Genomic DNA, 26,127 nt, shown 5'->3' with positions numbered 1-26,127 from the left:
TCACTTCATAATTTACATTTAAACTTGACTTTTAGTATTTTTTTCAAGTGATCGGTTTTTTTTGCCGGTCAGTGTATATTTTAATTGAATTCATTTTCTTTTAATTTAATTCAATTTAATTTATTTCCTTTTACTTTATTTTAAATTGATTTAATTTAAATTAATTTCATTTCATTCAATTTATAGTGAGTTAATTTATTTTATTTTATTTCATTCTAATTTAATTTATTTTAATTTATTTTGTATTACTTTAATTTATTTTTATTTTATTTATTTTATTTTAACGTAATTTATTTTATATTAATTTCTTTTATTTTCATTTTATTTGAATTTATTTTAATTCATTTTTAATTTATTTTATTTTAATTTAACTTAATTTAATTTAGTTTACTTGATAATTTTAAGATGTTTTCGAGTTTTTTTAATTTTTTGTGTTATTTGAAATTTTAAAAAAATCTGGAATTTTATATATTTTTCTGCAATTTTGAAATTGTTTTCCTTTGAATTTTGAATTTCAATTCTGATTTCTATTTTTAAATTCACTTTTAATTTCTATATCAATTTTAAAATTTAAATTAAATTTTTTATCTAAATTTTGAAAATCGAATATTCAATTTCTGACATCCTCAATTGTTAATATTTTCAATTTTTCATTTTTTCAATTTTTTTACATTGCTTATATTTGTATTTTTAACATTCTTACAATTTTGAAATGATGAATCATATACATTTTTAGTTTTTTTTTATTTTTAAAACTTAGTCATTTTAATTTTTTTTTTTAATTTTGAATTTTTTAAATATTGAATTTTTGAATTTGTGAATTCGTTAAAATATAAATTTTTATAATTTCGAAAAATGTTGAATTTTTTAATATGTTTTATCTCCAATTGTTTAAGTTTGAAATCCATGGAATATTTCTAATCTTGAATTTTTTAATTTAGTTTTTGAAAATATGTATTCTAAAGTTTTCCTATTTTGAATATTTAAAATTTTGAAAAAGTGAATTTTATAATTTTAAATATTTGAAATGCTAAATTTTTTAAATCTAGAATTTTGAATTTTAAAATATTGAAAAATTGAATATTTAAACATTTAGGGCCGTATTCATAGACATTTTTAGCGCGGGCTTTCGGTGGATTATCAGCGTTTTTCGTATTCATAAACCAGTGCTAGCGATAGGATATGATTTGAATTCTGTACTAGTAACCAGTGGACAGCCGGGGCTAGCTTAGTATGCTCGTAGCGCGTGCTGTGAAATGTCTATGAATACGGCCCTTAAAATTTTTAACATTTTAAATTTAGAAATTTTTATTTTCAAAACTTTCATTTTAATTTTTTAAATTTTAAATGCTCATATTTTGAAATTTTGAATACCTAAAATTTAAAATTTTCAATTTTTGAAATTATGATTTTCATAATTTTAGACATTTTGAACTTTTAATTTATTGATATATTGATATTGTGACTTCAAGTTATGAATTTTCGAAAGTTTTCATTAAATTTGATTTTTAATTATTAAAATTTTGAAAATTTTGAAATTCTGAATTCTTTAAACTTTTAAGTTTTGAATTTTTAAAAGCTCTGTAATTTTGAATTGTTAAAAACTTCGAAATTTTGAATTTTTGATATTTGAATTCTATAACATTTTAAATTTTGTATTTTTTAAATTTTTTATATTGCATTTTTGAAAATTTAAAATTTTTAATTTTTTTTTTAACTTAAATTTTGGATATTTTAACTTTTCATATTTTCAGTTTTTAAAATATGGACTGATTTTTATTTTTTTCATTTAGTAATAGTTTCTCTCTGATTTTTTTTCTATTTTTTATTTGTGATTTTTTATACTTTATTTTTTAATGTTCCTAGTTTTTTGATATTCCGATCTTTTACTTTTCATTTTCAGTTTTTAAATTTATTTCATTTTTGGGGAGTTCTGAGTTTTTATTTTTCATTTGTTTATTTTCCGATATATTTTTTATTTTTTCATGTTTTGGTTTCATTTTCTATTTTATATTTTTGACATTTCGATTTTTTATTTTTTCATTTTCACTTCAGTTTTAATTCTTTTTAATTTTGTTATTTCTCTATTTTATTTTCGTTTATTTTGATTATTGATATTTTATTTTTATTTATTGATTTTTATTTATTGATTTTTATTTATTTTTTTTTAATTTTTAGATTTTGTTGATTTTTAATTTCTTTATCTTTGATTATAGTACTTCTTTTGTTTCATATTTTGAATTTTTACTTTCGATATTATATTGAAGATAAAGAAACCCCAATCAGAAGTGGGTTGGTAATAGATACACACACACATTTCTGTCTAGATAGCAATGTAACATATATATTTTATTCACATAAATACAGAACGACAGATCTTCACCAAAAAATACTATACACTTTCTACTTAATCTAATAGTGTCTCACAGGAAACAAAGAGTTATCTTATAAATCTAAGATACATTAACACATCACACGAGACTCACTTGTAACGAGAGAAAATCTTTTTGGTGAAACAAAGTTCATATCATCTTCAATATATGAAGCTTAATAATAATAATTAAATGGTCTCAATAACTTCTACCTTTACTTTTGCCAACTTCACTTTCCACACAGATCCATGAAAAGAAGAAGAGTCTTGTTGTTGACTTCAAGGAATTCTGCTTCATTCATTCTTTGGTATATAAGTAAAATGTCCTCCTGGATACTGAAAGAATATAAAATCTTAATTAACCCAGATTAATATACTACATTCCTAATACAAAACTGAGTTCATTAAGATCTAATTTCCACTAGTAAGAAATACAGCAAATATTAAATTGTATAATATCAAGAAAATTAATGTATAACATCCCTAATTCCTGATATCGCACTCAGCGAAGATTCTCTTGAGAATACTGAATCCACGTTATATTCTAAGATGGAAGAACAGTTGAAAGAAGAGCATTTTGGCTTCAGGAAGGGAAAAGGTACAAGAGATGCAATTGCACTGCTACGAACAATAAAGAAGTGTATGTAGTATTTGTGGACTTAGAAAAGGCTTCTTTTGACAGAGTGAATTGGAATAAACTATGGAGATCCTAAAGAAAATAGATTGGAAAGAGAGGAGGCTGTTCAGTAACATTTATATGAAACGAGTCAAAGTCAGGATAGGAGAAGAAATGTCAAAAGGAAGTGAAATTGGGAGAAGAGTACGTCAAGGATGCCCTTTATCACTTACCTTGTTCAACATCTACTTGGAGGATTTAGTAAAGAACTGTTTTCAGAACATGAGAGGAGTGATAGTAGGAGAAAGAAGAATAAAGTGCATAAGATTTGCTGATGATATGGCGTTGCTGACAGAAGAGGAGATGATACTAAGGGATATGCTAGCTGGAGCTAAATGACAGCTGTGAGCAGTATGGGATGAAGATAAATGAAAATAAGACGAAGATCATGTTCATAGGAAGAAAAATAAAGAAGGTAAACTTGCGAATTCTAAATGAGGCAGTAGAGCAAGTGGACAGCTTCAAATACTTGGGGAATACTATAAACAGTAACATGAGCTGATGCCAGCAAGTCAAAAGGAGGATAGTAATGGCAAAGGAAGCTTTTAACAGAAAAAGGAGCATCTTCTGCGGACCTCTGGAAAAAAGAACTAAGGAAGAGACTAGTGCAGTGCACTGTATGGAGTGTAGCATTGTATGGGGCAGAAACAGGGACATTACAACGAAGTGAAAGGAAGTGAATAGAAGCATGTGGATATGGAGAAAAATGAAACGTATGAAGTGAACAGACAGAATAAGAAATGAAGCTGTGTTAGAAAGAGTGGGTGAAGAAAGAAGAGGAAAAGGAATTGGTTGCGTCACTGGCTGAGAAGAAACTGCCTACTGAAGGATGCACTGGAAGGAATGGTGAACGGGAGAAGAGTTTGGGGCAGAAGAAGATATCAGATGATAGATGACATGATATATGGATCATATGAAGAGACAAAGAGGAAGACAGAAAATAGGAAAGATTCTGGGTTTGCAGTGAAAGACCCGCCCTTGGGCAGAACACTGAATGAATGAATGAATGAATGAATGAATGAATGAATGAATGAATGAATCCCTAATTCAATACCGCATTCAATGGAAAATAAGACCACAATTTTATTAAATTTTTATTGCTGAAAATGTGAGCAGGTTTTTCTCCATAGTCTGAATGGGCACTTTTTGTAGATATCGTGATTCAGCTATGTGGTATCATCTTTCAGTTCAGCTATGTAGGCTCAAGGTCCAGTATAGTCCCATCAGAGTGTCCTTCCAACCTCGAGAGCTAGAGTGCTTTTATTTATATAATAGGTAAGAGTTGAGACAGGGGGCAAAGGTTAATGGGATATCCCTTTGGTTGGGTCAAAAACCCTGATATAACTGTTATTTAACCCTTGCGGTGAATTTCCGTGAAGTCCAGAGGGTCTAATTAGTCAAATCCACTTTCCTCACCTCCATTCTGGGACTCCTTGGGCTCTTTTAAGATACGAAACAGAGAGTGGTGTGAGGAAAGCAAAGGGAAGATATCACATTTATCTTTCTCAAGAAAAACTACATATATGCAGAGGCGGCTGGTGGTTTGAAAATATGGTGGTGCACAATGGATATCGAAGAGGAGTTAAACATACTTTACTTTAAAGTTTAAAACCGTGTATACCTGAGGGCGTATACATATAAAGCTTATTTATATGCAATAAATAAGTAAAATGACTAACTACAAGCATACCTATTTATACAGAAAGTCCGAAAGTGGACGGGGTCGTGGATGGAGCTCTCTATATTGCGATTTACCCTCATGAAAAACATTTGAGCACAGAATCGTCATCAGAATGTTACCAAGTACCAAGTGCAACGTTTTCACTCATAAAATTCAAATGCAGCTTTCGTAGGCTGTCGGGAGATAGCAGCACTTATTGTCAGAACGACAACTCTTACAACTTTAAAGCAAAATACAATCTCCTTTATGTATTGTGCCGTTTATGTGAATGTAGATTGAGAAAGTATTGTGCGAAATATGCGACTGTTCGTTGCATAAACCGAATGAATACATTTTTCATGCTTATTACTTCGGACAAATGTCTAGTTGAAACATACTTTTCCAGTGAATTTAGTTTCTTCTGCACTGACTTTGGTGTCCATGCCAGGGAGTGCGACAAACTGTTCTCAATGAGGAAAGCAGTAGACCACGCCTCTAACCCCCTGTCCCCGCATTAGCCGAACATGTCTATAAACTATATTCCGTAGGTTTTCAACATCTTTGCACACCAAGAGGCTCGAAAGCTCCTGCAGACGTACAAAACAAGACGCCAGCTGCAGATAGTCATGAATGAAAATTGTAAAAAAATATATATATTTTTAATACTGCAACCCCCTTGAGAAGCCGCCACTGCATATATGGCATGATGAGTCTTTCTACAGTAACAGATTCTAGATATAAACTATCCCCATTTGAATATCTGGGAGGGCAATAATGGGGAAGGACACATTATGACGACCCAACCGAGAGAACTAAATGACAACTGTCGGCAGTACAGGATGAAGATAAATTCAAACAAGACAAATAAGTACGAATTCGAAATGAGGCTGTAGAACAAGTAGACAGCTTCAAATACTTGGGGTGTACTATAAGTAGTACTATGAATTGTGCCAGAAAATCAAAAGGAGGATAGCAAAGGCAAAGAAAGCTTTCAAATGAAAAAAGACGAATCTTCTGCAGATCTCTGGAAAAAGAACTAAGGAAGACGCCAGTGAAGAGCTTTGTGTAGAGTGTGGCATTGTATGTGGCAGAAACATGGACATTACAACGAAGTGAAGAGAAACAACTGGAAACATTTGAACTGTGGATATCGAGAAGAATGGAATGTGTGAAATGGGCAGACAGAATAAGAAACGAAGCTGTGTTAGAAAGACTGGGTTAAGAAAGAATAATGCTGAAACTGATCACGAAGAGAAAAAGGAATTGGATAAGAAGAAACCCTATGGAAGGAATGGTGAATGGAAAGAAAAGTTCGAGGCAGATGAAGATATCAGATGATAGACAACATTAAGATACATAGATCATATGTGGAGACTAAGAGGAAAGTGGAAAAGAGGAAAGTTGGAGAATGCTGGGTTTGCAGTGAAAGACCTGTCCTTGGGCAGAACAATATAAATGAATGAAGTTAAACTACATACTCTTTGCTTTGGTTCATCACGAGTAACAAATGGTTCTATGAGAAAGTGTCCTAATCATATTACTACAGGCAGTACAATGAGGCCCTCTTCACTAAAATTAGTGGCCAATTCGCTTACAATGGAAATTGTACAGACTTGGAATAGCGGTACAGAGGCGAAACATGTAGCATCCAAGCACTTAAGCCCAAAGTGACTTTATTTGCACCTGTGAAGGCATGAGTTACGTACTAACTACACTACATGGCCAAGCCGGGAATGTAATTATAAAAAAAAAAAAAAAAAACTGCATTAACTGCATTAGAGACCTTGGCGTTTTACTTGACTCTAAATTATATTTCCATAACCAAGTTGATCACATTTACAATCATTCCTTAAGAATGCTAGGATTAATAAAGTCAATAACTTATTCTTTTTCTACATCAGACTCTCTGTTAATATTATACTACACATTAGTTAACTCAAAACATGAATATGCATCCACATTTTTGGAATTCTCTTACAACAAATGATTCAGCCAAATTGGAAAATATTCAAAGAAAATTTATATCTTTATATGCATATAGATTTTTACCTGCTTCCCCTGATCTTAACTATGAGGTAACTAGTGATTACTTTAAATGTCGTAGCCTATATGCAAGTTAAGAGGGAAGTATTATATGATATTCTTATTGAATTTGGTATTCCCAAGAAACTAGTTCGATTAATTAAAATGTGTCTCAGTGAAACATACAGCAGAGTCCGTATAGGTCAGTTTCTATCTGATGCTTTTCCAATTCACTGCGGGCTAAAGCAGGGAGATGCACTATCACCTTTACTTTTTAACTTCGCTTTAGAATATGCCATTAGGAAAGTTCAGGATAACAGGCAGGGTTTGGAATTGAACGGGTTACATCAGATTCTTGTCTATGCGGATGACGTGAATATGTTAGGAGAAAATCCACAAACGATTAGGGAAAACACGGAAATTTTACTTGAAGCAAGTAAAGCAATCGGTTTGGAAGTAAATCCCGAAAAGACAAAGTATATGAATATGTCTCGTGATCAGAATATTGTACGAAATGGAAATATAAAAACTGGAGATTTATCCTTCGAAGGGGTGGAAAAATTCAAATATCTTGGAGCAACAGTAACAAATATAATTGACACTCGGGAGGAAATTAAACGCAGAATAAATATGGGAAATGCGTGTTATTATTCGGTTGAGAAGCTTTTATCATCTAGTCTGCTGTCAAAAAATCTGAAAATTAGAATTTATAAAACAGTTATATTACCGGTTGTTCTGTATGGTTGTGAAACTTGGACTCTCACTCTGAGAGAGGAACATAGGTTAAGGGTGTTTGAGAATAAGGTGCTTAGGAAAATATTTGGGGCTAAGAGAGATGAAGTTACAGGAGAATGGAGAAAGTTACATAACACAGAACTGCATGCATTGTATTCTTCACCTGACATAATTAAAAACATTAAATCCAGACGTTTGAGATGGGCAGGGCATGTAGCACATATGGGCGAATCCAGAAATGCATATAGAATGTTAGTTGGGAGACCGGAGGGGAAAAAGACCTTTGGGGAGGCCGAGACGTAGATGGGAGGATAATATTAAAATGGATTTGAGGGAGGTGGGATATGATGATAGAGACTGGATTAATCTTGCACAGGATAGGGACCGATGGCGGGCTTATGTGAGGGCGGCAATGAACCTTTGGGTTCCTTAAAAGCCATTTGTAAGTAAGTATTATTATTATTATTATTATTATTATTATTATTATTATTATTATTACATTAAATCCAGACGTTTGAGATGGACAGGGCATGTAGCACGTATGGGCGAATCCAGAAATGCATATAGAGTGTTAGTTGGGAGGCCGGAGGGAAAAAGACCTTTAGGGAGGCCGAGACGTAGATGGGAGGATAATATTAAAATGGATTTGAGGGAGGTGGGATATGATGATAGAGAATGGATTAATCTTGCTCAGGATAGGAACCAATGGCGGGCTTATGTGAGGGCGGCAATGAACCTCCGGGTTCCTTAAAAGCCAGTAAGTAAGTAAGCCTATATGCAAGACGATATGAACTCGATTACATATTCTTTTGTAAGATCATCAGGAGTGACATTATTTGTGAATCTATCATAAGAAATGTCAGCTTTCGTATTCCTACAAAAGAATTTAGAGTTCACAATATTTTCTATACTAGAAATTCTAAACTCTTTCTCTGGTCTCTAGATATATAAAAAATACTAATATGTATAGTTCTAATTTTGATCCATTTAATGTATAGCAGTGACTAATTGACTTGTATTATATAATTTGTAAATTTTGGTAACTATGTGTCTTTATTAATTCAGCTATATGTCAGTTGGTGTTATAGATTATGTTTTAATTCACATTAATCATCTTAATCTTTATTATTGCTATATCTTAATGTATTTATTATTTGTTCCGTAATCTTAATGTATTTATTATTTGTTCCGTATTGTACTAATATACTGGACTATAATTGGCCTATGGCTGTTGTCTAGCACACAAATATCAATAAATAAAGTATTACTATTATTAGTACTATTACACTGGTCAAAAAAAGTTAAGCATAATTAGGCATATAACGGTTTTTATTAATTAAAATAAAATAGATAAATTATAATTGGGTTTCTTGGTTCCACAGAATAAACTTAAAAGTAGAAATACACTATTTGTTAACAATGAACTCAATATGAAATGAAAAAGTTACATTGTTTGGAAACAACGGAAAAGATAAGGGAAGTTGAAATTCGTACATCATCAAAGAAAAGGAAATGGTGCTTTCAGTACCCTGTTTAATAACGTGTTGGTCCTCCACGAACCCTGAGGCACTCTTGTATGCGACGGGGCATACTCAGTACCAACGCATCTAAGCTCTCCTGAGGCAAATTGTCCCAGTCTTCCAAGGCAGCATTCCTGAGTTCTTGAATCGTTAATGGGTGATGTGGACGATTGGAAATGGCTCTCCTGAGAAAGCTCCATGCAGTTCATAACCAGTGAGCATGCTGGCCAATCCATTCTTTGGATCCCATGTTCTACCAGATACCGCTGCACACTATGAGCACGATGAGGCCGAGCATTATCGTCCTGTAGAGTGAACCCTTCTCCTACAGTCTCTGCAAAACAACTTACTATGGGTTGGAGGATGTTGTTCTCATACACGGCAGCAGTCATGTTTCCCTCTATTGAAACCAGTGATGTGCGGCGGCCAAACATGACACCTGCCCGAAACAAGATTGAACCACCAAACTGTTGGTGACGTTCCACGGTCATTGAGGGATGATTTCGTTCCCCTGTTCGTCTCCATACGCGAATAGAGTTGTTGTCAGGGTGTAGGCCCATTCTCACTTCGTCTGAGAATAAATTTCTGGTCCATTGGTCTCGTGTCCAATTCTCATGTGCTCTAGCCCATCTTGCACGTGCACCCCTGTGATGTGGACGTAGTGCTGGAGTCTTGAGTGGTTTTCGAGCATACAACTCTATGACATGAAGTCTATTGCGCACAGTTTGGCTACTTACAACACCAGTGGCTTCGCGCAGGTCATGGCGCAGAGTTGTAGCTGAGGCTATAGGGTTCCTACGTGCAGATAACCTTACATACCGGTCCTGACCTGGTGTTGTTTTGCGTGGACGGCCCTCGCGAGGTCGATCTCCACAGTCTGGAGACAATACTCTGATTCACATGAAGGATATTAGCAACATCAACTTGTCTCATGTTTTGATCCATCAAAGTGATGATTTTGATGCGGTCTGCCATTGTAAGGGTGTTCCGAGCCATTGTACTGCACTATGAAGCACTATGAAGCAAAACGACACTGATTGAACTTTGCTCGAATTACAGGCTTTGTTTACTAGCCGTGATTTGGACGTTACCTAGTGATGCAGAATAAAACAAATGAAAGAGTTTGAATTGGTAAACATAATACATGCCACATAAAACCAAAAGAAACATAAATATCAGGTATTATTGGGTAAACTGGAAATATGCTTAACTTTTATTGACCAGTGTATTATTATTATCATCATCATTATTATTATTATTATTATTATCATCATTATTATTAATTTCATTATTAATTCTGTTATATTGTAATTAAGCTTTGTGCTGAAGTGTTATTGGCTTCTGTCTGTTGTATAGCACAATAAACAACAGCAAATAAATAGAAATAAAATAAATTTGCTTGTCCTAATTACTTTTTGTTCGTAGTTTGTCAGGTATGTAGTTATCGAAAAAATTCCTATTTATAGAATTTGCTACTATAAGTGGTTTTGCATAACTGAACATATCTTCTGCGGATATGTGGGGAGGATTACTGTCCTTTCCATGTTAATTTATTTTGGTTATACATTTTTCGTTCCTACGTTTTTTACACTTATAACAGTTGAAATGTAATATATCAGCCAGCTTTGGTTCTAAGCAGCTAAGATTTTCTACAAATAATCTTACATTTACTTTTATTTTGACACGCAAAGTGAAAAAGAAACTATTTTTTAGACATACATGCATACAGTTACACCAAACAATCCAGGATCACTGAAACAGAATTTCTGTATTGATTGGTACCTACTACATACAAATGGCTTTTAAGGAACTCACATGTTCATTGTCGCTCTCACATAAGATCGCCATCAGTCCCTATCCTGAGCAAGATTAATTCAGTCTCTACCATCATATCCCACCTCCAACAAATCCATTTTTATATTATCCTCCTATCTACGTCTCAGCCTCCTGAAAGGTATTTTTCTGTCCGGCCCCTCAACTAACACTCTATATGCATTTCTGGATTCGCCCATACGTGCCCATCTCAAATGTCTGAATTTAATATTTCTAATTATGTCAGGTGAAGAATACATGCGTGCAGTTCTGCGTTGTGTAACTTTCATTCTCCTGTAACTTCATTCCTCTTAGCCCCAAATACTACACTACCAATATTAATGTCAGTTAAATTACTGCACACCCCTTTACCATTTACTCAGGAAAAAATGTTGTTATAAACAATTCACAGAGTTTATACACCACATCCACGCAAGACTGTAGCTATTAAGTGCATGTAAATTAATGATGATATAAAATCCTAATGCACTATCTAAAACAAGGTGTCTCTCTTTGGGACATATTTTTTTTTATTTATCGGAGCTTCCTCAAATTAGAGGCTGCTATTAGACAAAGCATACAAAACAATACAATACAAGAACAATACAATAGTAATAACAACAATAACTATGTTTGTATTATAGATTTTACTATTGTTCAGTATTTGATGACAGGTATGTAGTTTGTAACTGTAAGTAATTTTGTTTTTATTTCTTTACTATCGCAAAAGAACCTATATAATAGGTGTTTAATTTGTAACTAAGCCAATTTTGTGCATTATCTCTTTACTATTGCTTAAAATTATGTATAAAATCGAAAATTTATGTAATATTCTTGCAATTTCTCTACACCTTCGATTATAATTTCTAGTTTTATTTAATTTTGTTTCAACTGAATGTAATTATTGCATAACGTATTTAGTATTGTTTACTGTCTATTAATTAGTGTATTTATATTGTAACTATGACTCATGCCTACTACTACAGAGTGATTTATATAGAACTGACACATTTCTTTCTTTCTTTATTTCGAAATGAATGATGCTAGTCACAGTTTGTTACACCTCAAATGTAGAGTATCTTTGGGAGATTACTAACCTCTATAGCAAATGTTGAAAATTCTTTATTTATTCGGCTGGAAATTCAATTAATGACCAGTTTTTAACGTCAAATTAAGCAGGAGTTCTGATTCCCTGTCATGAGATGCGCAGATGTTTACTCTTTATTATGTATATTTATTGTCACCAAAATTATTATTCTTTTAGAGATCTAGTTGTTTCCAATTTGTTTACCAGTCCCAGTATTATGTTTCTTTGGGGTGGATTACGAACCAAATTCTCTCCAGTATGCTCTTTGAGTAACTGTAATTGAATTCGTAATCCAGTATTGCTTGACAAGGAAAAGCCGTTGATTTAATGTGTACTGCATTTTCAGTGACTAAAACAAAATGTCAAAAAACAGCTGCCAACAATAAGGAATAAACAATAAACATCTGCGCATCTCGTGACAGAGAATCAAAACTTCTGCTTAATTTGACGTTAAAAACTGGTCATTAAGTGAATTTCCAGCCGAATAAATAAAGAATTTTGAACATTAGCTATGGAGATTAGTAATCTTCCAAAGATATTCTACATTTGAGGTATAACACATTGTGGCTAGCATCATTCGTTTTGAAATAAAGAAAGAAAGAAATGTGTTAGTTCTATATAAATCACTCTGTACTTCTTTAAAATTGTGTATTTTCTCTACATAATGTATTTCACATGTAACAAACTACAATCATAATATACCAAAGGTAAAATAGGGTTTCAATATTTGGATAAAACAATAATAATATATCTAAATATAGTTAGCCGTTATTATTAGGTTACATTAAGAAATTAGCACTCATAATTGATAAAGAAAAATACAAGAGGATCAGAATATCATTACGGAAGCTGGAGGATCCAAAAAAAAATAGTCAAATACCGGAGTTCCCAGAAAATATAGGAGAGTTGGTCACTCTAGTTGGGATACAGCTATGATAAGATATGGGATTTAGTGTGAGAAATGGGGTCAACCTCACGTAACAGCAAGTCTGCTATGTTGTTTGTTAATTTATTATTATTAGCTGTTATTAAGCTGCTTTCGTACTGATAGTTTTATTTCATGTAACCTAATTTAAACAGCAATTGTATGCAGAATAACGTACAAAATTTTGAATACAAGGTACAAAATGGTATAGAATGGTAAAATATTTTTGTTTCCATGCAACACAGGTACTTACTTGGACTTGAGGTAGGAGTGGTAGAATGATCAGCTGTACTCCCTCCACTTGGATGTCACATAGCTCCAGGCACTATGAGGATATCAGATGAGCGAAGTCCTTGAATTCCTCGGTGCAGACAACACACTCTCGACAAACCATTCTGCACAAGGTGTTTTCCGAACTGTAAATAGCACAACGATGAGTTAACAAAAGAAGTTTAAAATGAACTGTATAAGCAGAATGACAAGAGAATGCATCTGAGGACTGCAGTTATGTTTCTCGGTACAGTACATCTTAACTGAAAAATGCATGCAACATTAAGGCCCAGTTTTATAAATACGGTTAATCTACAGATTATGTTAAACCTAAATTAAACCTAACCATGAGTTTAACTGAACATTCCATATTACAGAGTCTCGGTTAAGTTAAACCATAGTGGAATACGATTGGTATTACTGCTAGAAAAGAAAAGAAGATGATCGCAATTGTTTAATTATATTATTGATTTAAAATAGCCGACACTCTTGGCGAATCTTCATTAAGAAACATTTTTGTTCTTCGATATCAGAGAGAGTATCATAATGAAACTTAAAGAGGACCAATACCACGTACTTCAGTATGCTTGTCAGACTTATCCTCAAATAGTTTCTTAATGCTGGCTACCAACATTATACTCCCAAACACAATGCAACCAAACTAAACACTGCATGACCATCCGAGACATAACTTCATACAGAATCAACTGAGTAATGAAGTAATAACATTAGCGTGCGTATTTTTTGTGTTGTCTAGAATATTTGAGGAGCTTAGAACAAAAAGCAGGTAAGTGACATTATTAAAAAAATGAGGTAAGTGCGTGTTGTGATTGCCCAAAAGGATGTTTCTTTGGGAGAAAATCAGGTAAATGATCATACAGTGCAGTGCTGCTATATGGGCATCATTTCACCAAACTAGGGTATAATATTTCATTGCATGTAGAACCTTAACTGTAATTTCCTAGGTTTCCGTCACTTACCTGCTTTTTGTTCTAAGCCCCTCATTTATGAAACAGAATTCAGTCAAACAACAAAATTATTTTTATGAGTCTAGTAAAATTAGGTAATATTATTAGTTTTTATAAATCAGGCCCCATAGTAAATCTTACCAAGAGACCATCTGCCACACACACAGTACAATGCACAATAGGTTTATGGTAGATTTATGGACACCTTCGAAATCTTCTATTGTTTTCAGTATGCCTACTACTACAGGAAAAATAGCGCAGCACAACTAGTAAATGATGCAGAGATTCAACAGAATATTTTCAAAAATAAGAAAGAAATCATTTATCTTTTCAAATCATTCTTACATTCAAACCCTAAAACACATGTCTGCACTTTCTCATTTTTCTGTTGCATGTTGTATCCAAGTTTCAATTTTTCGAAACAAAGTTTGGACTGTAAGTCTAATTCTGAAGGTTAGGACCGTCTGCTTCAAAAACCTCAATCTGTTTTAAAACTTATGTTTATTTATGTATATTTCAAAGTGGTGCACTCTATTCCGAAAAATTCTTGGCCGCCGTGGTCATTCAGTAATACTGAGCACTCACTTATTGTCACTCATAAGTTCTTGGAAAATTTGTGCAATATTTTTGTGTATTGAGGGAACCACCATCTTGCACTGTTGAGCGTTGAACTGCAGTTTAAATGGCAGAGAACTGTCGGTCAAGTTAAACTCAAGTTAACTCAAGATTAACTGGTAGTTAGGGTTTATAATACGAAGCAGAACGAAAAACTTCAGTTTAAACTAAACATAAGGTTTAAACGGCGTTTATAATGCCGACCCTAAGTCATTGTGTACTCAGGACCAGGGTTCAAGCTAAAAAAATAAAAAATTGCCACATTCATTCATTCATTCATTATTTCATTCATTCATTCATTCATTCATTCATTCATTCATTCATTTTATTCCATAGATCTTACATGAGCAATGAAGCTTTAAGATGTGGAACAAGTCAAAATTTTACAATATTGCAATTACAATTTTTACAATTTTGTGCAATTTTTTACAATATTTTGGCGAGATATAGTGAGATGAGGTGAGGTCCGAGGATTCGCCAAAATATTACCCGGCATTTGCCTTTTGGTTGGGGAAAACCTCGGAAAAACCCAACCAGGTAATCAAATATCAAATCAAAGGGGGGGTAATCAAATCAAAGGGGTTGATGCCGAGGACTCGCCATAGACCATCTGGCTTCAGTCCCACAAAAATGCACAAATGAAAAATCATGTCTGCGCAAATTGCTTGAAGCTTGTGCAACATTCTTAATCATTGTACAGAAAGATAAATTTAATAAGATTTGCAGAAACAAAAATGTATGTAAATTTGCTTCTTTGAGTTTTATTACTTTTAAACCATTTTACCATAATCTAGTTTTACGATGAAAGAGTAATGGAACGGAGAAAAATTCTCTCTGGCACCGGGATTTGAACCTGGGTTTTCAGCTCTACGTGCTGATGCTTTATCCACTAAGCCACACTTGATACCCAAGAGTTGGAACTTAAACTGAGACGATTCTGTCCAACACAGGACACAGGAGCTGAAAACCCGGGTTCAAATCCCGGTGCCGGAGAGAATTTTTCTCCGTTCCATTACTCTTTCATCGTATGATGACGCAGAATATCTGCATGGAAATATCATATGTACTTCGGTACATTAAAATAATATATACTCTAGTTTGCTATCCTATCACCTACCTGAGCAGAATGTGACGTGTGAGCTCCCACTATCACAATGATGCGGCCTTTATTAGCCTGAAGTGCACTGAGATCTGGAGCTGAAGTAGAAGGCCATGGAATATGGATGCTCCCTGGCACGGTCCCACGATTATATTCCTCCAGAGTACGTATATCAACAGTGACTGCTTTTGGCTTCTTCATATGAATGAGCTCCAGCATGTCAGCAGCGCTGATACGAGGGCATATTTCAGCTTGCAGCTCAGCTACTGGAACTGGACTCATCTCCTTTAAAAGATTCAAGTTTAACTATCAGGAATTTGTATTCATGTGCATAGATTAATGTTACACAACAGTGAAGTTAAGTACTTTTGCAAAGATTTCCTTCTTCTTTCTTTCATGCCAATATTAAGTATAGATCGCATTGTGAGTTTGTGAGAAAATTTCCTGCTGTAAATGCCCCAAGCAAGTCAATTATGAAGACACTTCATAAGCAGTTTTGCACTAGTATTATACAAGAAAGTAAACAGAAGAAAGGCTATATTAGGAATATTTTTTTTTCAGTCACTGACTTTACTGCAATATATGTAAGGTACAGAACCTTTACATTACATGTTTTTAAAAATCGTATGAACGTTTTCGTTGGATTATGCCAACATCATCAGATACGACATTCATTCTAGCAATATCATTAGTCGCTACAAATACAATACATATTAAATAGCATACAGAGTAATAAAAACATACTAAAACCAACATAATTAGGATACAAAATGTTATTCTTGTGTGACTGCCCTTGTTATCAAATAGTGTTAAAAGTACACGTGTAAATTACAATATATATGTGTTTGCAAGTCTTCACAAGTAAAATAATAAAAAATAAAAATGGAATGAACTGCATTTTATAAAATGTGAAGAGATGCAATTGAGGGGCGTTTTCACAAAACTCGTTATCTACATTTTATTCGATTTTGAGGTTTTAGCGTATCCTTATGTTTTTGGGTCAGGAGAATCCAATGGTGCTATAGAATTAAGCTAAAGTTGGTAAGTATTAGAGTCGGGCAAACAGCCTCTTACTCCCGCTCGTCTCGTAGGCGAGACTGGCTGGCCGATAACGCCAGTTCCGAGAATCGTAATCTCGAGATTGGCACTCTCGGGAACGAGGAATACCGGGTCCCGGCCTGTTATCGCACGGCCGACTTATCGTTACGAAATGCGTACACTGACTGCCGGCTTAATTGCCGCTCATCACTGAAATTCGTGACTCTTTCTGAAATATTAATGTTCATAAAGTAATTTAAGAAGGCACAGCAGTTTGGTATGCAATAATACAGCACATTATGATTGTCGACATTCTTACAGAAGTCACACTATTTTAATGAACTACTTATTGCCTTTCTGGAGAAGCAAAATAATGCAGCACTTTCAGTCGTTACCTAATCCTAAGCTAGTCTAAAACAATAACACGTTATGGTTGGAGCTATGATATACTTTCTCGCTATCAGCATTTCGTTGACATTGCATATTTAATCATTCGATAGTGTTTTGTATACGCTATAGTAATGGATAACACACGACTGTATTATTATATTGCGCGTTCACATCTGGATGTTTCGTTGTTATGCAACGGCATCTTCATCAGCATGGGTAATTATTGTGCTGTGTAAGGACGAAATAAAATACTTAATACTTATTTATATTATAAAGGACCAAAGACTCTGGCAAAAGATATTTTTGTTTCCCAACTGATAAAATGCTGCATGTGAAATGGAAACACTTTTGCAAGAGGAAGGACAGAATTACGAAATAGAATAGATCCTTTCACAAATTGATCATAATTACTTACAAATGCATTTTAAGGAACCCGGAGGTTCATTGCCGCTCTCACATAAGCCCCCCATCGGTCTCTAACCTGAGCAAGATTAATTCAGTCTCTACCATCATATCCATTTTTATATTATCTTCCCATCTACGTCTCTGCCTCTCCAAACGTCCTTTCCCTCCGGCCATCCAACTAACACTCTATATCCATTTCTGGATTCGCCCATACATGCTAGATGTTCTGCCCATTTCAAACCTCTGAATTTAATATTCCTAATTATGTCAGGTGTAGTACAATGCGTGCAGTTCTACGTTGTGCAACTTCCTCCATTCTCCATCCCTCTTAGCCCCAAATATCTTCCTAAGAATCTTATTCTCGAACACCCTTAACCTCTGTTCCTCAAAGTGAGAGTCCAAATTTCACCACCATACAGAACAACCGGTAATGTAACTGTTTTATAAATTCTAACTTTCAAGTTTTTTGAGAGCAGGCTGGGTGACAAAAGCTTCTCAACCGAATAATAACAGGCATTTCCCCCCATATTTATTCTGCGTTTCCTCCTGAGTGTCATTTATATTTGCTTTATCATAACAACAGAGAATAAAAGAGGGTTATTATTATTATTATTATTATTATTATTATTATTATTATTATTATTATTAAATCAGTTACTTTACGACGCTTTATCAACTGCTATAGCTATCTAGCATCTGAATGAGATGATAATGCCAGCGAAATGAGTCCAGGGTCCAGCGCCGAAAGTTACCCAGCATTTGCTCTCAATGGGTTGAGGCGAGAAACCTCAGCCAGGTAAAGGCTGGTTCACAATAAACCGGGAACGGAAACGACAATGAGAAATAATCTATACTAATAATAAATCTGTAAGCGAAATTTTTCTGGTAATTTTCGCTTTTCCAAAAATAATTGGTCCTAACATATATAATTAATTAATTATCCTGAAACCGAAAATCGCTTTTTTGAAATTTTTGTTTGTATGTCTGTCTGTCTGTCTGTCTGTCTGTCTGTCTGTCTGTCTGTCTGTCTGCGTCTGTCTGGATGTTTGTTACCTTTTCACGCGATAATGGCTGAACGGATTTCGATGAAAATTGGAACATAAATTAAGTTCGTTGTAACTTAGATTTTAGGCTATATGACATTCAAAATACTTTATTTAAAAGGGGGGTTATAAGGGGGCCTGAAGTAAATAAACCGAAATATCTCGCTTATTATTGATTTTTGTGAAAAATGTTACATAACAAAAATTTCTTTAAAAATGATTTCCGATAAGTTTTATTCCAGGCAAAATTTTGATAGGACTGATATTTAAGTCTGTCTGTCTGTCTGGATGTTAGTTACCTTTTCAGGCGATAATGGCTGAACGGATTTCAGTGAAAATTTGAATATAAATTAAGTTCGTTGTAACTTAGATTTTAGGCTATGTAGCATTCAAAATACTTTATTTAAAAGGGCGGTTGTAAGGGGGCCTGAATTAAATAAACCAAAATATCTCGCTTATTATTGATTTTTGTGAAAAATGTTACATAACAGAAGGTTCTTCAAAAATGATTTTCGATAAGTTTTATTCCAGGCAAAATTTTGATAGCTCTGATATTTAAGGATATAAAAGAGTTTTAAAATAACAATACATTTCCACCGCCGCCTCAGATTGTAGCGTCGTTGTTCCGTAACTGCTATGTGCAAACTATTAAATTTTTTAGTAGGAAGAAAAACAAATTTATTCGTTCTATGGCAGTAGTGCATAGAAGATCGTGAATTTTTACATTTTTACACAATCAACTCTATTAATTTGGAGTGATTTATTAAAGGATGCATTCAAGACTAATTTAGAAAAATGTTAAACGAGTTATATTTGCACCAAATGAGTGGTCTCTGGACCAAAATGATAGCATTTTAATTATTTAAATACAATTTAAATTAAGTAACATATTAAACGATTTATTCTTCTATCAAACACGAATGTTCCCTGGACCCAATGTTCTATTTTAATTATGTAATTACTTTATATTTATTTCTAATAAGTGCAGCGGAGTGCACGGGTACAGCTAGTGTTAAAATAAATGTATTTAAATGTGAACATTCACAATTAACGAGAAGATTAACGGGAACGTGAAAGTTAATTGTGAATGCTCACATTCAAATGTATTTATTTTAACAATATTTCCGTTATCGTTGTCGTTTCCGTTCTCGGTTCATTGTGAACCAGTCTTAACTTGTCCCAACCAAGATTCGAACCGGAAGCCGATCGTTTCACAGTCAGGTGTGCTAACCGTTTACTCTACAGCGATTATTATTATTATTATTATTATTATTATTATTATTATTATTATTATCATTATATCATTATTATTAGTAGTATTACTGTTATCATCATTATCGTAATCATTAGGATGATTAAGATTATGATTATCAGGATTATTATGATGGTTATTATTTATTACTGTCTTGTAAGTTATCATTAGGTACAAGTATTAGAAATCTGATTAATTCTTAATTTGTTATTCTCGTTCCTATAACATAGGATAATTATTGTAAATCATATAGGCCTATATAATTTTATATTGTAACATGGCTAGAATACGATAATGATTGTTCTGTAACAATAATTTATAACGTGCACACCAATAGAAAGTGTAGTTTTCTATAGTATAGGCTGGTTCAGAATAACCCGGGAACGGAAACGAGAACGGAAATAATGTTAAAATAAATGTACAGTATTAAATGTGAGCATTCAGAATAGTTAATTGTGAATGCTTACCTTTAAATACATTTATTTTAAAAATATTTCCGTTCTAGTTCTCGTTGCCGTTTCCGTTCTCGGTTTATTGTGAACCAGCTTTTAATATTTTCATGTTTCATATCATTGTGTTACAAACAATTTTTTTATTTAGTTGCTATAAAAGATAGCCTAATTACTATAAAGTGTAAACCATCTTGGACTATATAGCCTCATTTTCAACTATCTTTATTAAAATATCAATTAATACTATCCGTCCAATAACGAGTTTTCATGCGTTGAAAGGTTCCGCACAAATTTTACGGAACAAACGTTTGAGTCATGAGTCCTGCGCTAACAGGTTAACTCGCAGTTATTCGAGAACCAGTAAAAATTTTGAGTGGCCATCACTTTTAAAAGTAATTTCCATCCTTTCTCAACATTCCTCTCGCTTTGACCCCCATCTAACGTGAAAAACAAAAAAGTTTTCAAAGGTGAAAGGTGAAGTTGCAAATGTCTATTCTGAACACATCAATCTCCATCGAAGTTAATATTTTTTTTCTCACTTTCCAAAAAATATTTTCAGTTCGATTTTTTTCCTATGTTTTCCTTAGACATTGAGCTATCAATCCAAAAAATTACAGCGCGATTGATTAAGTATTATAGGAGCTACGACATGATATATATTTAAAGAACCGGGAAATGCATAAGCCAATGCTTCCTATAGGAGCACGGCCCGAGCGATATTGCTTGCTTATCAGTACAACAGTCCCGCATAGACGTCCGAGACTGTCGGGAGTGATCTAGTATCGGTAATCTCGGGAGCAAGAGAATCTCGTGTTCTCTATCAATGAGTCATTTGGCTACGTTAGATACTCGCGCACTGGGCGAGACTGCGGTGATTACGCAACCGAGAACGGGCGATAATATGAGGCAGTCTGCCCGACTCTAGTAAGTATATCAGTAACTTGATCTTGAAATAAAAGAGATTTTTTCAAAACTCGGTATCTACAGTTGTGTATTTTAGAAAAGAGCTCTCTTGAAAAAAACAAGATTTTGTAGATAACGAGTTTTGTGAAAACGCCCCTCAATTACAGTATTTGAACTATATTAGCGAATTTGTTTATGTTCGTGTTCTTATTTCTTATTGATGCTCATCTTTCCTCTGTCCAGATATGTGTGCATCGTGGTGTATATCTTGTAGGTTTGCCTTGAGTGCTTGTTCAAAATTATTATGGATGTCTTAGTGTCCGACGATATATTTCAATTTTAGGTTATTTTATGTTGATTAGCAGTATATGCTTAATTAGACGGTGATGCTATTCATCCAAGCTAGAAGTGATCAAATTAAATAATATATACTATCATTAAGTTAATGACCTAACTTTAAATGAAGATCTGAAAATTTTAATTCTGTGTAACGTGTTGAATGGATGGGAACTTACATGGTTATTTTATGGTCAGTATCCAAATATTGTAGTTGCAGTAAAGTCAGTGACTGAAAAATAAATATTCCTAATATATATTACAGACTTTTCTGAAAATCAATCAAAATTAATTGCAAAGAAGAAAGGCTGTTTTAACAAAAAAGAAATTGTATGAATATCATTAGAATATCTCAATTGTCTAGCAACACAGTGTGCACTGTCATGTGAATCTGCACATACAGCAACGCAATCGTACAATTTTCATTTTGAAGGTAGTTTTAACCGATAAGCAGAAGTACAATGAGTATAGGAAAAATGGGACCGTCAAAGCTGAGCAGCCATATAGAACACATCACTACAACAACAACAACAACCACCGCACTACACTCGGCAGACTGAGCTCCGAGATGTGACAGCCTGAAAAAACTGTATAATATATGTTCACTTCAAGCTGTTATTTTAATATTAATATTATTATTCATCTCAACTTAATGATAATGCCATTAAACTTTGTAATACTTGATATAATAGCTAATACAATTTACGCAACACAATCCACAATCCAAAAAAAGATAGCTAATTGCAATCATGAATGTTCCCAACTTGTTTGATTACATCACGCGCAAAAAATGAACTACGAAAAATGATATCTTCTCCCTGAAGAATTATATCAAGTGTCAATGTTTTACAGTTTTATAGATCTGTTATAATTTTATCCAATTATTGTTCTTGTATTTTAACATATTATGACATAATGACATTTACATATTGTCCAATTAAACAGCTGAATTAGGACATATCCAATCACGAGCATTGCCTATAACTAGTGTAATTATGATTATTGTTGTTTGTTATTTGAATATATTGCATTTAACCTATGTTACACAAATATTATGCATGTATAAAGTAATAACTTCTCATGGCATAGTATCCCGAAAACGTTAATCAATAAAATGTAATATAGTTAATAACACTATATATTGTATGATAAGCAAATTGACGGTCCGATTTATCCTATACTCATTGCAATCATACAAGATTTCAGTGATTCAAAGCTGACTAATCCTGATAGCAAGGCTGGAATTTTATTCAGTTTTGTAATTGAGGTGTTCCCTAGAATAACAACTTAACTTATCTTACGTTGTTTTTCCGTTCCCAACATATATACAGAATGTCCCATGAACTTGCTCACCCAATTTTTTTTTTCTTAGGTTCCAAATGAAAAATTGTTTCAAACAAAAGTATTATTCTCACTAACATGGGAAAAAATAGTTGAATCCATGTAAAAATACAGCAAAAAAGTATCAAAATTGCATTCAGTATTAAAATTAAATATACTATTCCAATCAATAGAATATAAATAGTCAATAAAAAATAGCTTATTGTCACTACTAAATTTACTTACTATACTTGTCATAGGTAATTTAGTGTTGGATATAGAATCACAAAATACAATTTTAGTGGACAAATCATTGTGATCAGAAACAGGAACAAAGTTTTATATACTGCAGCTAAAAGGAGTATGCATTGGCCATAAAAGAGGCGAAACATAAATTTAATGAATTTTACATCAATTCATCTTCGAACAAATGCAAAGCGGCTTGGCATGTTATAAATACTGAATGTAATAATTCTAATCGCATTTGCGACTATGGATTTAATACCAATGATTTTAATAATCTTTTTTTATAAATTCTGCTACACATATTTCAGAAATGGTTAATCGCTGTAATGCCACTTCTATGAACTATCTTTTTAATACTAGATTCATAATTCAAACAGATTTTAAATGGAAATTTGTTATTCAAGATGAAGTTATAAAAATAGTTTCTGGTCTCAAAAATTCTAAATGTAAAGATTTGCATGATATTAACAGTGATTTTATTAAATCTATTATTTATTCAATAACCGAACCATTAACTTGTATTAATGGCTGCTTATCAAGTGGTGTTTTCCCTGAATCCTTAAAGGTAACTAAAACTATTCCTGTTTTTAAAAAAGTGACCCCTCTAAAATGGAAAATTATAGACCTACTAGTGGCTTGTGCAGCAAATGCTGCAAACTAAGTTCATTAGACGTTCAAATAAACATTTTTCAGATTTATTTTCAACGAAGAATACCAGACATTCGGAAAGTTACTTGCTTCCATAACAATGAAAGATACTCTCTCCAGCCAATACTGAAGAGAACCACGCATATAAATATCTACACCACACCACCATTAAATATATGAAAAAGACCCAACCCCACTTGATTAATAATTATAAAAATATTTGATTTTTAATAATATTATTATCTTACGTAAGTTTTATAGCTTTCAGTAACATATACTATACATACTATATAGCTGCCACTCAGTAAAATATAGAAATCAAAATCTAATTTAAGTTATTCTCTACATCTACTTATATAACCCCAAAACATTTCACTTTCATATCATCAACATAGTATTAATATGTATAATTAATGAAAAATAGTCACATCATGGCATTAACTACAATAATATTTCATTTCTAATGGTAATAATGTCATCAAACCACCTCAAGTTTTGTAGTTTTTAATATCCAATACACAGCTGTACCCAGAAAATTACACACCACAGAATCGAACCTGTAAATTATTTTTAGTAAGTTAAGTTGGTGAATGTTACTTATGTCCCGCCCACTATAGAGACATAGGCCAGTTTTACACTAAACATATTTAGTATAACTTGTTGCTTGTGGGCCATCCCAAACCCCAACCACCGCCCCTAACAGCGCCGCTCCTTATATACCCGTCAGTCAAGGCCTTCTGAGAAATAAAAGCAATTGACAATAGATATCTCAGTCATGACAACCTCATAAAATATCCTATCAATTGAATAATCGATCTTGCTATGTACAAGATAATAATATTATAATAACAGATTTTCTTTGCATTTTTTTAACTCATCATATTAAACAGAGAAATGGAATACTTCACAAAGCACAAATTAATAAATATATCACGCTCAATAAATTAAATTTACACAATTCTATTCAGTAAACAATTCGCAAATAAAAAAAATCTGTGGTTCCAAAGCAAAGAAAGATGTATGTTTAGGGTTGCCAACTCTGGTAAATAAAATTACTGGCGATTTTACACTTGCAGCAAATTTGCATGAATAAAAGTAAATAACTGAAAATGCCTTTGAATTATACTAAGGAATACTACACACCTAATCTAACCTAACCTAACCTTTGAGAATACTACATACATAATCTAACCAAACATAACCTCATATAATACTATACATAACATAACCTCATATAATACCTTTCATATAATGCTACACACCTAATCTACCCTAACCTAACATAACCTCATATAATACTATACAACTAATCTAACATAACCTAACCTTTCATATAACGCTACACACCTAATCTACCCTAACCTAACCTTTGAGAATACTACACACATAATCTAACCTACATAACATAATTATAGCAGCCCCGATACCCTGCTTTTTACATCATGTGCTACACGTCGATCATCATTGGGGCTTGCAGCCCCGATACCCCACTTTTTACATCATGTGCTACACGTCGATCATCATCGGGGCTTGCAGCCCCGATACCCCGCTTTTTACATCATGTGCTACACGTCGGATCACCATCGGGGCTTGCAGCCCCGATACCCCGCTTTTTACATCATTTGCTACACGTCGGATCATCATCGGGGCTTAATTATATTATTACCCATTTCAGCGAGTACTAAACGACCACTGCAAAATACGATAATTTGGTCCAGGGAGCATTCTCTTTTTGGCACAAGAATGATTTATGTAACATGTTTCTAAATGCTATGTACAACATAATTATATTATATTATTATATTATTACCCATTTCAGCGAGTATTGACGACCACTGCAAAATACGACAATTTGGTCCAGGGAGCATTCTCTTTTGGCACAAGGATGATTTATGTAACATGTTTCTAAATTATTAGTCTTTTAAATACCGGTACATTCTTTAATAAATCACTGAAAAACAAATGTGAATATATAGGATGTGGAATGAGTACAAAATTATTATTATTATTTATTTTTTGGCGCATCATTTTTACGTAAATAACGACAAATAAAAACTAACATGCCACATAACATTATTTTAAGAAATACAGGAAACAAGCATGAATAATATTCACCAAAGACAAAAAACGTATGGAATAGAAATTACATACAAATGTGCTTGTAATAAAACATATGGATAGAAAAAAAAACGTATGAAATAGAAATTACATACAAATGTGCTTGTAATAAACAATAAGCAAACCATCTTCGATTAATCATTTCAAAACAACGTGAATATAGCGTGGATTGTGTAAGAAAATAATTTCTTATATGTTGCTCCCAATGTGCATGAT

At 33.1% G+C, this 26,127-nt stretch overlaps 1 protein-coding gene across 2 annotated transcripts in view; it reads right to left on the bottom strand.

Moving 5' to 3' along the window:
• Positions 1 to 2,316: 2,316 nt before the first annotated feature.
• Positions 2,317 to 26,127, bottom strand: part of LOC138696806 (TBC domain-containing protein kinase-like protein) — a 65,790-nt gene continuing 41,979 nt past the window's right edge. The window contains exons 13-15 of one of the 2 annotated variants that reach the window (XM_069822222.1): positions 15,779 to 16,045; positions 13,062 to 13,224; positions 2,317 to 2,707 (exon numbers count right to left, since the gene is read on the bottom strand). In XM_069822222.1, the coding sequence (XP_069678323.1) occupies positions 13,117 to 13,224; positions 15,779 to 16,045 (375 nt within the window). In that variant the 3' untranslated portion in view covers positions 2,317 to 2,707; positions 13,062 to 13,116. The remainder of the gene's footprint in view (positions 2,708 to 13,061; positions 13,225 to 15,778; positions 16,046 to 26,127) is intronic. The other variant, XM_069822223.1, reaches the window with a different exon arrangement.

The sequence above is a fragment of the Periplaneta americana genome, chromosome 3 (assembly GCF_040183065.1).
Source record: "Periplaneta americana isolate PAMFEO1 chromosome 3, P.americana_PAMFEO1_priV1, whole genome shotgun sequence".
NCBI classification, from domain to species: domain Eukaryota; kingdom Metazoa; phylum Arthropoda; class Insecta; order Blattodea; family Blattidae; genus Periplaneta; species Periplaneta americana.
Note: the sequence above shows the minus strand (reverse complement) of the source record. Positions and strands in the feature narration are given on the sequence as shown.